The following is a 14601-nucleotide window of genomic DNA, read 5'->3' on the forward strand; positions in this document are numbered from 1 at the left end:
AAAATAGCAATACGTATTTGGACCAAACTGGCTCCAGGGGAGAAACGGCATATTTTCGACTAAGGGTTGGTATACAAACGTTTTCTCACGCAATAACCTCCCTAAAGTGTGGCACCATATCTTTAAAATAGCGTTGTATATTACAATTTTCATTGTCCCGGAATTATAATCTTTTTCAAGTCACACAGACATGCATATAAATACGTATAAAATTTAAAAGTGTAATCTCCGTTACGGCGCAACCAAGTCTTTACTAACCATGAGTTTTAACATTAATTTATTGGCAGTGCATAAGCTTAAGTTATCATACAAAAATGATAATTAGTATCTGGAGCTGCGTATCATTTTAGATAATAGTTCTTTGAGAAATCATGTTTTCAAATATTTTGGATTTAGATTGTTCATAAAATTTATCAATCAAATAAATCGTTATAAAAAATTGAAACGACTTTAGTTCAGTATTGTACGAATTATAATTTATGACACAACACTTGCTACTTAAAACCTTCTTCTTTAAAATTAAAATTATTTTTTGTCTGATACACGATTCAATTTTATGCCCAAAGATTTAGAGTGTGTACGTTGTACGTACACGCAGGGTAGCTTTAAAACATGATAAAAAGAAGCTAAAATAATTTAACTTGCATCATAAGAATAGAATGGTGCCTATTATATTAGTTAAACTAGCAATAAGAATAACTAATTTCTGAGATATAAAATTCTAAAAATTCTCTGCCAGCAGCTATTCCGGACACCGTCGCCGGCAGCTGGGATGGGCGCCGTTGCTGGCAAAAGAGGAACTGCCTAATTTATTACATTAAATAAGTTTTGGAAAATCTTCTGAAGTTTGTTGTTTTCCGTGGCTAAAGTCCTACGCTCAAATAAATTACATATCTCTTGTTTGGACACTCAAACCAATTAAAGGTAAATTTAAAAAAATAACTCAAAGGTCCGCCGAAGTCTAGCAAAATTTTACGAAGAAACCGAGTCTTAAGCTCGGTTATAAGTTAGAGCAATGCCGCTACAGAAGCTAGGGCATATGCGGAAAAGTGTCTAAATAGCATTGTAGCGTATTTTGTGACAACAAATTTGGTAAATTTGCTTTTAATAAAATTAAATGTTTGAATTTTAAATTTTAGTTTTTTATCAATAACTCGATAACGAAGGGCAATCAGACAATTTTCCACTCTTAACTTTGATTTGTTTTAGTCTTCTGAAGCAAATTCTAAAAGCACGGGCGTCAATTTTATGAAATTTAAAATGCAGATACTTTAGAAGATAAAGATTAAAATCCAATTAATAGAACAACTCAAGTCTTAAAAACGTAATTTTTACATGCCTTTTTAAAATGTTAAGCCTTTTAAGACTTATATTAAAAAATTTATCGTCAGTGAAAAATTCTGTCAGAAAAAACTCGTTCGTGGAAGACGTCTGTTTTGCGAGAAAAATGAGAAACAAACTGTTAAACGTCGGTACAGATGCAAAAGCTTAGATCTCTATGAGGCAAATGAGCATTGCCATTGAATTTTGGTCAATCCGACTCGCAAAAACGTATCTGTCACGCAAGGGACATTTCACAATTACCTCTCACCCATACAAACTTAAAAAACAATATTTTTGACTTACTTTTGGTACTGGATGCTTTAATTCTTTCAAAAAGGACTAAAAGACTGAACTGAAAAATTCTAGACATTTGAACATTCAGGAGTTTGGAAATATTTCGTACACTGCTAGTTGGATTGATTCTCTTCAAAAGCTTAAATTACAGCCCCAACTATTGCTTTGTTTCCAGTGACGTGTTTTGTCCTCACTCGATTTAGTTCAGGTACGCTTCCTGTGTCTTCAAATTATTGACGATTCTTATCAAAACAAAATTTATTTTTTTTCTTGGACCAGCTGAGCGATTTGGTTAATTTTTTGTGTGGCCATTTATTTTTCGGGGTTTAATGATCCAACGGTAATTTGGCTTAATTTTAAATAAAAGGAATGTGTTTTGAAATTCTTTTTTTAACTTGAGGTCATTTTTTGCCCCTAATTGAAAGACCACCTCCTAAAATTTGTGCATTCTAAATTTCATAACAATCCGTTGACAAATAACTAAGATATTAAGCTCGAAAGTCTTAGCTGAGACACCTTGTATATTATATTATAAGTGATAGAAATGCATCATTATATATGCGACTGAGCATTTTGACTCACGAGTGCGCTTGCGCACGTGTGGGACACTTCTCCACTTCTCACGAACTTTATTTATAGTGGCATATCGATCACGTGAGATATACAACGTTTTATCTTAATGTGTATTGTAATAAATAATCCAAGAAATTCGAGTAAATATCCGCCTGTAACATTAGCATAGTGCTATGTATCAGTTTTCGTAGCGACCTGTGTTGCTATAGTTATGAAATAAACAGTTTCATTGTTTTTCTCAATTTTCCCCAGATTTACTCACTTGTGAGAGAACTTTGACTTTTCTCACCGACAACAATGGTATAATGTACTTAAAAAACTGCACCTGTAACATAAAATATATTATTTATTGAGTCGACGTTACAACATTATTTAAGGGATTTGAAAAGTATTCAGGAACCTAATTATATGAGTAATATCTAAATAATAAATGTAAAAGAAATATAAATTTGTGCGTAATTTTTTTTACATACAATCCCACATCCCTAACATTAGCATGTCAACGAGAATTTTGCAAAATGTAGAATACACGAAACTTTAAGAGTTTGGAACTTTTATCGCAATACTGTCGGATACCGCGGAATTCGGATTAGTCAATCCTACGTTGTAGAGGCTGTTCCATATCTGGTGGCGAACTGACAGTGACATAAAAGTCTCTTGAAATATACCCACTTGGTAAAGATAATGAAGAACATTGGCGTGCATTTTTTCTCTAAAATTTACTTAGTTGTCATTTTAACATTAATGAGTTTTGAGGACGAAGATACATAGAAATATTACTGTTATTATTAATAATTTGTTCATTATTTTTCATCTTAAGTATTTTATTATAATTTTTTAAAGATAAACAGTGGTTTTGAAAATCATTTTACCACGACTCCTATCAACAATTTTTTTTCAATTCGGAAGTAAAATTACCGTTGGGGGCGCCACTGAGCAAGGTCGAAAACAGTAACCATAAATGGCGGGAAAATGTTTATTCGGATATTTTGAGCGTTGTACGAATTTTGAGGCTTCACAATTATTGCATTGCCTATGCGGAATGATTATTGTATCTTTGATGCAAGAAACTTATGTTGACAAATGAGAGATGACGAGGAAAACACGAATAACGAATGACTGTTTGGTTCACTTTCTTTATTGAAAAATTACTACAAAGACATTGAAAAGCCTACCTTTTGACATAATTTACGTTTAAATGTATCAGCAGTTGTTAATCTTTATTGTTGTTTTGTAGATTTACCGCAGCATTTCATGATTTTTTCAGTGGAAAATTCTAACCTAAAATTCACACACTTCACTAATTTATTGGTCTCTTGAGCCCAACTTTGTGTTCGCTGTGATCCATTACTTATAATCTTTAATTAGACAACTGTTTGATAACACTTTGTAATCAAAATTTAAATATTTTTCACTTTTTATCCACTTTGAAGTTCCAACAATAAAACACTTTATACCACGAAAAACGACAGAACCAAAGTCAACGCTAGTTTTTACCACCACGTACTTTTAAAGTGATTCTTTCTATTGTAAGTAATTAACACTATACACGCAAAATTGTTGAACAATTCATTAAATGTCAGTTAAATGTGGAATTTTTACTGTTTTCGACATAGTTCAAAAGTCATCACCAGAGGGCGTCTAGTTAATTTTATTTCTGAATTCGGAAATAAAATTAACTAGACGCCCTCTGGTGATGACTTTGGAACTATGTCGAAAACAGTAATGAAATTTTCGTATTTTCGTAATTCCACATTTAATTGACATCTAATAAATTGTTTAACTAACAATTTTGCGTGTATAGTGTTAATTGCTTACATTAGAGAGAATCACTTTAAAAGTACGTGGTGGTAAAGCTTTGACTAATTGACTTTGGTTCTGCGGTTTTTCGTGGTATAAAGTGTTTATTGTTGGAATTTGAAAGTGGATAAAAAGTGAAAAAGATTTAAATTTTCATTACAAACAGTTGTCTGTCTAATTAAAGACTATAGTAATGGATCACAGCGAACACAAAGTTGGGCTCAAGAAACCAACAAATTAGTGAAGTTTGTGAATTTTAGGTTAGAATTTTTACACTGATAAAATCATGAAATACTTCGATAAATCAACAAAACCACAATTAAGATTAACAACTGCTAATACACTTAAACGTAAATTATGCCAAAAGGTAGGCTTTTCAATGTCTTTGTAATAATTTTCCAATAAAGAAAGTGAACCAAAAAGTCATCGTTATTCGTGTTTTCCTCTTCATCTCTAATTTGTCAACATTCGTTTTTTCCACCAAAGATCCAATAGTCATTCCGCATAGGCAATGTAATAATTGTGAAGCCTCAAAATTCGTACAACGCTCAAAATATCCGAATAAACATTTTCCCGCCATTTATGGTTACTGTTTTCGACCTAGCTCAGTGGCGCCCCCAACGGTAACTTTACTTCCGAATAGTAAACATATGTTTAATGACATTTTTGACAATGTCAGTTCGCCACCAGATTTGGAATAAGCTCTAATAATAAAAATATTTGATATATTTTGGAAATAACGAAAAAAATTACTATACAGTTAAACATTGATAAGTTAATTTCTGGGGACTTTTTCATGAAATTGTATCTAAACATGTTACTACCATCTAAAAGAACTATTTTAATAGCGGTATCACCAACAAAAAATTATTTATTTGAACGTAGGACCTTCGGAGGTATATTGCGAGGTCAGCTAACTTGAGAGGGTTGTACTCATAATAAACTTTGCGATAATTAATTAAAAATTTGGATAATAATGTATGTTTGGTTTTTATTACTAAACAGAATCGTTCCTACGTATAAATACGATGTATAAAAGATGAAGGGTTTTGTGTCTTGTACATTTCCACTACAGCACTCATAAATTGGGCTCTGTAGACCGAATAATTTATATTTAAAGTCAATATTGCTGACGCAAAATCATATTTAATTTACTTAAGACTCTAATGTTTACAAGTGAATAAGAAAGACAAATAGAATTAAAAGTTAGAGGAGACGAATAAACCCCAAAAATTTAAACAAACCAAATGACTCAAGATGAGAAAGAAGCAAGATTAGATACTTACTGCAGTCTAAGAAATGCTTTGGATTTTGCAATTGTCAAATAGTCACTGACTAGTACTGCAGAAGTAGAATTAGAAGTTAAAGTTAAAGCACGATTAAATACTTACTTCACTTGCAGACAAGCTTTAAATTTTGCAATTTTCCAATGGTTATCAAGCTTGATTTCCTTAATGTAGTCTAATATATTTTATTTTTCGTAGTTAGTTTTTTTCGAATAAATGTAAAACATGTACAAAGTTATGTAGATATCAAGTTGTGTCAACTTTGCAAATTTTTTTCGTGGAGGATTATTGAGAGGATTAAGGATTATTGCCAGTTCATGGTAAAAAACGTTGAGCACCTCGTATGTACAGGTTCAGTATAGTTACTAAAAGTTAAACAAGAATGTATTTATTGAGTCAACGCTATAACAATTTTTAAGGAAATATATTATTTGCTAAAATCTTTAGAACGGATCTGGCACAGCGCAAAATAGTATCAACAAGGTTTTATTAATAATAAATGTTTGTCACGCCATCAAATCTAGATGGTTCATACAAGTATAGTGTTAATGCGATTAAATTTTTACAACTTTGTTCATAATAACAACAAATTTGAGTGCAGTCTTTTCCTTATTATAAGCACAACAATAATAAAAATAATACAAAGTTGTTTTGTCATTTTTTGTACAATCCCAGTTTCAAAGGAACTTCCTTGTTTTGCCGCGAATTCAAAGGAATGGGGAACGGGTTGAATATTTTATTTGGTGACTTTGAACTTGGCGATTTATCACTATTATCAGAGCACGGGGACTTTAAACATTGTTTCACACTGGTGGGGTTATAGCAAGACGAAGCCTCATCAAAATTGAACGAGAAATTTTTGATTTTCTCATTTTTTGATTCTTCGTTATTCACAACACTTGGAATAATTGGGTCAGCAAGTCCTGAATCACTCACAGTTCTCAAATTCATAACACTGGCATTTAAAATCAAGTTGTTGTACTTTTCGTCCAGGTTCCGACTCTTCTCAAGTATGCTGCTATATCTGGAGCCGTATTCAGGAGTGGTTTCCTGTTTTGGTTCCCGAGTTGGCGAAGAATCGAGGTTAATACTGCTTAACGTGTCGTAGAAAGCCATTGATGTCGCTTCTTTGTCTCCTGGCGATGCTATTGTTGCTTCGGTTGCATTGTCCTGATCGACAAAGGGCGGTGGTGGTGATAATCTCGACTGGCATTGCATTATTCTGTGGAGAATTAACGAATTCTCTTGAATTATTTGTAAGGCGCGTTCGCTGTTTCTTCTCCCGTATTTAATCCTGTCGTCCTCTTCCGGCTCCTCATTTGTTGGAGTTTTAAGGCAACGGACACGATCTTCGAGAAACTTTTCAAAGTCGACGCTGTCATCGTCCGATTCTGCTACGACGTCGAATATGTCTTTCATGCTAGTTGAAGCGGAACTATCAAAAATATCACTAGTAATTTGACTATTGGAAGAATTGGCTTCGACTTCTTCAGCAGCGGCTTTATTGTCTTGATTCATAAGATTTTCGGGATTGTCTTCAACGAATTGACTTTTGATTTCTTCATCTTGCTCGTCCGAAGAACCTTCGCTTGGATCATCGCACAGTTCTGTGTCAGATGACGAAGAACTATCGCTGGTTGTTTTTGGAGCATCCTTCCACAAGAGGGTGCTAGGGGGAGTTGTTCTAGCTGGAGGTATACTTCCCTTAGGCGGTCCTAACCTTTTAGCCGGGACCAGAGCACTCTTCCCGAGTAGTAAGTGGTTCATGGCTACTGGAGCACTTGGCGGAGGTTGTCTGGAGATAGCAGCACTAAAAATAATGTGGGCCTGTCTTTGTCTCTGCTTCAATTTGGCATATTGCTTCTTCAGGGCGCTTATATCCAACACCAGTCTGTCTTTGGCATACAGTTTCATCTGCTTGTCTATACTATCCGGAAAGATAGTTGTCGGAACAGAACTACCCCACGGGTTAATGTTGTACAAATAATGTTCGCGGAGACTCTTCAGTTCGTTAAGAGGACCTATCGCAACTACTGTTTTAATTAGAGAATTTGCATCAATTAGCTCAAACTCGAGCAGTTCTCGAGTTAAAGCACCCATAATGCAGTAGAACTCGTCCGCGCTTCGAACACCCATTATTCGATCCGCCAAAGTTTGCCAGATTGCTAAAGCCGTGCGAAGAAGTATCTCGTTACCTTCGAGAAGGATCAAATCCCAAACGCGCAAAACTGTTGGTTGTGGCAGACAGTTGCAAAATAGGGTTAGAAACCTAGAATTTATTCTAGTTACTGGAATCAAACTCGAGTTTGAATTATATTACCATTGCATGGTGAAAACATTGGTCAAGGGAGGTTCGTAACTGGTCGTCCCTTCTTTGGCCGCATTTTGTAGAGCATCCAAGTGTTTTGAAAGACGTGGTAATCGGGCCCGAAGTAACTCCCTGAAAACTGCCATGTCGACGGAAAGTCCACGCAAACTATCCGCGAAATATGAGTCGGGGAGCACCCCCTCTATGAGATAAATCATGAGTTTTAGAGCGTCAGTCTCACATTTATCAGTCACTTGAAGTATTAAAGCTGCTAACATGTTAAAACCTTGACAATAACCTAAAAGAGAGAAAAGTGAAACGTTTGATTATATTTGAGAAGTTTCAACCAGTGGCGAACCTACTACTAGAGCTCAAACTCTCGCCAAAATTCCACGAGCAGTAGGATAATTAAGAAAAAACTCAATTTAACGAATTTCTGAGAAAAAAGAAGCGTCTTCGTCTGGTGTGACGAAGTAAAAAGCATTTCTTTGATATTTTTTAAAGTCATTACTTAAATTAATGGTGTAAAGAGGCGTAATTAGAGTTATTTCTTTGTAAGATTAGTAAGATTCACGTGTAAATTAAATTAATGTACTTAACAGATGCATAGTATATTCCATATCGAGCGCGATGATATCTTTAAAAGTGACAGTCTTTATGGAAATTTTCGATATAATGAGATTATTGGCCTTGAAGAGTGCAAATTGGTGCCAAAAGCTAGGTAGTAAAGATGTCATCAAATTAAATTTTGTACTCAAAAACCCGGCCATATTATATACATACGTGAAAAAACAAAATAACTTAAATTATCATTTTTTTGTGATTCTTAGGCTAGAATACATGCAATTTCGATATACAAGTACTTTAGTGATTTTAACAGATTTAGTTTTAGAACATTCTTAGCTTCGGAAATGTATCTAAGTACTCGAAAAGATTAAGTTAACAACATTTTTAGGCGAGTTTGGTAAATTTTCACTCCTAAGCTCGTTTTTAACGAAATTGTGCAAAATAGTTAAAACGTAACATTATGACCAAAAAAAAGACACCAAAAACAATGTAATTAGAAAGACCAAACATTTTAGAGCAAAGTCTGTTAATTAAATTTGAAAGGTTCTTATAAGAAGCAAAAATAATGCAATATTCGACTTGTTTGCTTAATTTTTGGTTTGTTTTAGCAAAATTTTAGAATAAGTTGCAATTTAGTACAATAATTAAATCTGCTTAAAATATAAAAAAATATAATATAAAAATTATAATATAAAAATTTCAATAATATTTTGGTCAAAAACGGCGTAATAAATCGAATAAAATGTGTAATATAAGACAAATTTGCATTTTTTGTGATTTTTGGGCAGCGTGTCTTGACTAAATTTGAACGATTTAAATTAGTTTCTAGTTCAAAAAGGAAGTTAGCCCAGAGAAACAAATTCTTTTAGATCGAATAACTTCCATATAGACCTACTTCGGTTATTTTGTAGCCACTTAAAGTCGGTTTTTGTTTCAGAAAATACTCGAAAAAGTCAGTATTGAGGTATTTATTTCCTATATTCTTAAAATTTTCATTTAGATTTTTGGTTCTAAAACATACCAAAATGACTATACTTTTGCGAAAAAGTCAAAGAGAACACCATTTTCGGTTAAAACAGTAATTTTTTTATTTTTCGACTTAACGAAATTTGTGAAATAGTCGCGTTACAAAACACAGTTTAGCAAAAGTTTAGAAAAATTGGAATTTTGGTTCAATAACGATAATTTTCAAAACAGTTTACCGAAATTTTTAAAAAAAAAAATAGTTTTCGACTAATTTATTTTGACCCATTTTAATAAACTTCTAAATTCTAACTAAAACACGTACTAAAAGGCTCTAAAAAATCAAGACATTTGTAATTTTCTACTTAATTATGTGTTTTTTTTTAAATTTACATATTTAGCAAGATTATACAATGTATTCAAGAATGGTTGTTCAAGTCACTTATGAAATTTGAACGTAGTGTGCCGCTTAATTCAAATTGTGAACGGCATCAGAGTGACAGATCCGTCAAAATAATGTAAAAGGCTTCGAATCTAAGAACGAATGGATACACAACAACAAAAATCGTGGAAATATTGAATACAAATCCAGACAAACCCTCCACTTGAAACAACTTTGTCGAAATATGCAGAAAATGAATAAAAAAGCAATTCATTGATGTGACTGACATGACACTACTTACTACAACTACAGTAGGCACTGGATGAAGCGGCACATTGAATTTGACTTTCATTGCCGGCTTGATAAACAACCATTCTTGAACACATTGTAGTTGAAAAGCATGTTTCAAAAAGTGTCATTATTGTGATTATTTTTTTGCGTTTGAGCAAAGTTAAGCGAAAAACCAAAATAACGGAAATTTTGATTTTTTTTGACATATTGTGACAACAGTCTAACAAAATAAATGTAATTAAAAAACAAGCAAAACGTGTTAAAATATCATCAGTTATTCGGTTTCATCTGATTTGGTGATTTTTCCAGTCACTTGTTGCCAAAAGATTTGAAAACAACTATATTTTTACATCAAATGCGAAAAAAAATGACCCTTAAGACTTGTTTGAATTCTGAGATTTGATTACATTTGTGACATAATACAAAATCGAAAAAGGCAAAAATAGTAGATTATGTTAGAAGTAAAAGGTATGCTTTAGGGGTTAAACTGAATATTTAGTAACCTTCAATTATTTTACCTGCAAATGTAATTATTCAAATAAATTGGTGAGGAATAAGTGAAATTTTTTAAAAACATGACGCACTTTCTGTTTTGGTATGTCAACTAAAATCATCGATTTTCGAAACCTTTATAGGGTCTAAAACACATAATGAATACTTCGCCAAACATTTTTTATCTTTTTTCCTTTAATAGTTAACGACCTCTTTTTATTTGTTTAAATATTATATACATTGGTGAAAATTGGCAAAAGTAAAAATGATTCTTAGGCATAAAGTAGAACTTTTACTCCAAGACTAAAAAAAGTTGTCACTTTTGTGACGTTTGCGAAAAAACTTCATTTTAGACTTAATTTACTATTTATACTCGAATGCTCTTTTATTTCTAAAATTTAATTATGTATCAACATCATCAGATTTATTTTCATTATTTATACCGTGCAATTATTTGAATTTGTAATTAGAGTAGGCTTTATCAATTTTTTTACTTGGATGAAAACGCTGATCGTGATAATTAATCAAGCTGATGAGTCAAATAATAATGTTTTGAACGGTAATATTCAGTTAGAATACATTTTTTCCCGCAGTTTGCACCAGTTTTTTAATCACAAAGACACAAAACCGCCGACTCTAATTATAAATTCAAATGATCGCATGGTATAAGCCCAATCCAGACTTATTTTTTCTATTTCTAAAATTAATTTAACGTAGTTGTGATATACTTAAATTTTACAAAAATGTGAGTGTTTTTACAAAATTAATTGGCGCAGTCGGTAGGTTTTAAAAGCAAAATTTGTAGGTTTTAAAAATGTTTAATTATAACAGTGAGCTACTTTTAAATTTTTTATTATCAAAAAAAACTCGACTGAAAAAAAATCAGAAACTGAATCGAGAAATGGCGAATAGGGAGCTCTCGTAATTTTCATAGACTAGATTCGCCACTGATTTCAACTTACCGACAGCTTTGTTCCATCTGGCATAAGCCAGAAGCACTCTCTTCAACAAGGCCTGGTTTTCCTTTCCATCTTTTCCGCAAAAAAGGCTACAACCAGTTCGGTGCAAATCCTTTACAATTTGAACTCCCAACTCCGAATCGGTTGGATGCGACCACTCACTGAAGCAATTTCTTTCGACATTAGGCCAATCGATGCCACGAGCTGCCAAGTGTCTATCAGCCAATGTGAGCCATAATCTTTTTCGAAATTCTGGAGGTATGCCACCGGACAATTGAGCCACCATCTTCATAGCTGCCAACCATTGAGAAAATCCTGATTCGCCAGGACCTGGTTGGATTGAAAAACGCATCTCTGGGCTGTCCGGACCACTTCCTGCGGATAGAAGCGACAATCAATTTGAGAAAATGCCAAGCAATGCATGTAATCAATATTTATGGACGGCTTGAGGCACTATGATGGATGCAGGTTGTTAAGTTTGACATAAATTGTTTTGTAAAAGAAATGTGCTTAGAAAAATCCGAGGAGAAAAACACTGTGTATTAGTGTTTATATGTCGTTATTGTATTTAATAGTTAATTATTATACTAGCGGATAAAATTTGTGTTTAACAATTCAATTATATAGCTCGAATTCGAAGTACGTAGACTTAAAAAAATGCCTCCGTTGTTTTTTTTTTTTTCGAACGAAAAACAGTTTTACTAAATTGGGAAAAATTGTAAAATAAACTCGAAAATGACAGATTTTTTCCAATTACGCACATATTGCACATTTTTTAACCTGAGAAAACAGTACAGTAATGTTTAGATAATCCGAACAGAAAGTTTGCAGACCCCGTTTAAATTACGAAAACGTTCAGATTATAGGATTCATAACAAATGATATCAATAATTCGAACACGCGTTCGGTTTACAAATACCTGAAATAACCTATTAACCAAGCACATACATATGCTCATCGCGAAAAATATACTCAGTGACCATAAAAATCTGAATGTATTTAAAAATAAAAAATAAAGAATTAAAAAAAAATGTGTTTTAAACAGCTACTGATTTAACTTCTTATTTCTACAAAATGATCAAAAGTTAAAATAAATAAGTAATGGTTCAGATTATAGAATTCAGATTCAGACGTTCGGATTATGGATACCATTTTGCACAATTCGGATTATAGGTGGTTCGGATTATCCAAACATTACTGTATTATTTTTGGAAATTTTCCTCCAAAATAAATCGACGTAATCAAACATTACTTGAAAAAAAAGTGTTTTTTTCCTTATCTCATTACCAAATGTCAGATTTTACGCCAAATTTTGACGTATTGTACAGTCACTTATTACGCAACTTGTTAATGGTCAAGGGTAACTGAGTTGTTTTATTTTTTATTTTTAATAAAATTGTGCGAATAATTTTCAATTTACGACAGAATTAGGAAAAATTTGAGAAGCTTATTGTAGTTTAACTTGCATAATAAGCAAAAAGTTCGCTGCGCAGTGCGCTCACTCGTTTGGGCAAACATTACGCTTGTTAAACAAATTCGGTTTTTTGATAAAACATGGCCGAAGAATCATTCAGGTGGGCTGAGAATGGCATCATTTTTGCTTTCTTGAGCTTGAATTTTATCAAATAATAACTTAGCTTGGATTACATAATAACTACTAGTTGTTTGAAAATGGTGTTTTTACCTATTTGTCATTATTACTAAGAATGTTTCTAGGCTTATCAAGGCTTCATAATTGTTGCATTTCTCTAGTATGTTCTATTTTTTCTGTTATTTTTTTCAAATGTTCTCCGAAAGAGAACAAATCGCCAAAAAATAAATTCAAACTAACGGTTTTTTCTTGTGGATTTAAGTGGTTTTCGAGCAAAGTTTAGTCAACAATAAACAAAATCAACCTAAAATCATAAAGAAACAAAAAATTACGAAATTAAGTCGATAATCATAAGGAACAACATTTTGTCATAAACTAGCACCGAAAGTTATAAAACAGGGCCGAAAATGTCAAACCATAAACTCAGTTAGTTTTTTATACTTTCACCCAAAATCAAGCAAATTTGCAAAGCAACGTGATTTGATTTTTTGTGAAATGTCACCAAATTAAATTAAAAATGACATTAATTTTGCTTTTAATACCTACGCTCGTTATTACCTAGAAACGCAATTATTTCATTCATATAATTTCATTAAAAGATGAAAATTTACTAGATTAAACAAAAAATTAACTTCCTCTAGCGTTCAAGCAAATTTTTTTTTAATGTTTCTAAAACTTATCAAAAGTTACATAACTACAGCGTGATTCTTAAATAGACCTACAAAATTTTCTCACAGCTTTTCAAGGATAAATAGAGACGATCTGTACCATATTTACGTTTTTATTTCGTAGAGGTAGAAATTTTTTAATCCGTGCTACTTAGGGCGCCCATGAGTTTAAATTCGTTGTATTAAAATAAAATATGCGCGTTTTCATCAAGAAAATCGATAGTACACAAACATCATTGTTGCATTGATCAAGTACATTGTCATCAAGTAATTATCATTAGTGGCGAATGGTTTATGTCCAAAATGATTAAAAAAAATTCTTTTGGAAACGGTTATCCAAAGAGTTTTTTTACTATTTTTCTCAGTATTTACTCATTTGATACTACCATGGGTAGAATTTTGTATTTAAGAACCACGCTGTATATCAAAATTGACGTTCTTATCTTAGCTTCTTTTCAGTCTGCTTATTTTACAAGATCTTACCAAGCCACGCCTAAAAATCCCAAAGTAAATCAAAACCGATATTATTTTACGTGTAAATTATACTTTTAATGAGAGACCTAATCCCTATAGATAATAACCATTTTACAATTTTCAATACAATCTTATTAAAAAAATGTTTGTTAAAATGTGAAGTTGGCGTTCTTATAGTTTTGAAACAGCTATTACATTTATAAAAAATACGGGATGAGTCTGTTAAAAGTACCTATATTTTCACTATAACTCAAAGAATTTAACGTTTAAAGTTAACTATTTAATATTTTTGTCTACAGATATGACTTTTTCAATTTTTTTTTGATTCTTTATAATTAAAATTCATTAATTAAGTAAAAAAGTGTGCTAGAAACAATTTTAGTAAGTATTTTTATTCATTAACGTTGCTTAGTAGATATCATGAAATGTCGACTGTTATAGTGTTTTTTTAACCACAACGAACATTTTTCAATCCTTGATAGTAGGAACATTTCTTTATTTTTTTAGTAAATATTAAAAGACTCTAAGGGTTTTACCTGTGTAAAACCTTTACTCTTTGCAAAATGAAGCAATAGTAGAAAGCCTATGTGTGTATCGATAATTTTTCATTTTGTTTTTTTATTTTTTATT

The 14601-nt window shown here is 32.1% G+C and overlaps 1 protein-coding gene across 2 annotated transcripts in view; it reads right to left on the bottom strand.

The window, feature by feature from the left end:
- Window positions 1–5648: 5648 nt before the first annotated feature.
- The window catches only part of LOC103314564 (uncharacterized protein), a 29999-nt gene continuing 21046 nt past the window's right edge, over window positions 5649–14601 (bottom strand). For both annotated transcript variants that reach the window (XM_064354851.1, XM_064354852.1), the window contains 3 exons: window positions 11242–11613; window positions 7597–7882; window positions 5649–7545 (listed from right to left, as the gene is read on the bottom strand). In XM_064354851.1, the coding sequence (XP_064210921.1) occupies window positions 5931–7545; window positions 7597–7882; window positions 11242–11613 (2273 nt within the window). In that variant the 3' untranslated portion in view covers window positions 5649–5930. The remainder of the gene's footprint in view (window positions 7546–7596; window positions 7883–11241; window positions 11614–14601) is intronic.

Source organism: Tribolium castaneum, chromosome 2 (assembly GCF_031307605.1).
Source record: "Tribolium castaneum strain GA2 chromosome 2, icTriCast1.1, whole genome shotgun sequence".
NCBI lineage: Eukaryota > Metazoa > Arthropoda > Insecta > Coleoptera > Tenebrionidae > Tribolium > Tribolium castaneum.